This window comes from Bidens hawaiensis, unplaced genomic scaffold, assembly GCF_021521415.1.
Source record: "Bidens hawaiensis isolate Kalapana, Puna unplaced genomic scaffold, B.hawaiensis_p1.1 tig00013027_1, whole genome shotgun sequence".
NCBI classification, from domain to species: domain Eukaryota; kingdom Viridiplantae; phylum Streptophyta; class Magnoliopsida; order Asterales; family Asteraceae; genus Bidens; species Bidens hawaiensis.
The window spans coordinates 483,347-484,291 of NW_027492096.1; the positions used below are offsets into that span (position 1 = coordinate 483,347).

A 945-nucleotide genomic window follows, 5' to 3' on the forward strand; every position below is an offset into this window, starting at 1 on the left:
AATAATCGTACAATTTATTGTTTATCAAGTTAAAACTTAAAGCAAACACTTTATTTATTTATTATATACAAATTATTATTATTTCAACTAATATAAAAGTATAATACACCTTATATATTACATGTTAATATAAAAAAGCATTACATGTATTAACTAACTTTAACGGTTTAACCCACTTGTACGGCACTAAGCAGCAAAAGCTGAAATTAACCAAACCGGTCGGAGAAATCAGAAGCGAACCGAGAAGCAATAGCGGAGTGATACATGGCATCATGAAACGACTCAGTTTCACTCGTCAACATCCTTAGCTTCTTTGCCTTCTCATCGGTGAACTTCACCGACGAGACTCCACGAGATCTAACCGATCTCTGCTCTGACTCTGACTCTGATACCAGAGATCGGTTAGATCTCGTGGTAAAATCCGTACTACTGATATTATTATTTTTATTAGTAGTAGTATGGATTTTACCAGAGGTGGGTCCTATGTAGTCAGGCTCAGAGGACCAGTCGAAGAGTGGGGTCCACCAGTTTTTGGTGTTGGACTCGGAGTTCTTCCGGTGGTCGGAGGTGGTGGCGGAGGCTCGGATGACGGAGTGTGGTTGAATGGGAATGAGATTGGCTGCCATTGTTGTTTTAGAATTTAGAGAGAGAGTGTGTGTGTATAGAAGATTTGTTTGTGTTATGAAGATTTGTTGGCTAATAGTTAGATGATGTTGGGTGTGGGTTATTATATAGGGAAATTGACACGTGTTGGTTTTAGGGGTGAGCATAAAACCGAGTTAACCGAACCGAAACCGAATAACCGAAAAAACCGAACCGAAGCATTAACCGGCGATTAAATTTTTAGTCTTTCGAAAAACTGATTTTTGGGTTTAGGTTAGGTTATCCATTTTAAAAAGACCGTAAAAAACCGAACCGAACCGATTAATCGAACCTATGTTTTCT

At 38.5% G+C, this 945-nt stretch overlaps 1 protein-coding gene across 1 annotated transcript; it reads right to left on the reverse strand.

The window, feature by feature from the left end:
- Positions 1-206: 206 nt before the first annotated feature.
- LOC143543113 (uncharacterized) lies at positions 207-626 on the reverse strand. Its single transcript, XM_077035514.1, has one exon. It carries the CDS (start codon positions 624-626, stop codon positions 207-209), a length of 420 nt encoding a protein of 139 aa, XP_076891629.1.
- Between the last annotated feature and the right edge of the window lie 319 nt (positions 627-945).

Coding starts and splice junctions, on each gene's coding strand:
- LOC143543113 (XM_077035514.1), bottom strand. CDS start 626: ATGGCAGCCAATCTCATTCCCATTCAACCACACTCCGTCATCCGAGCC.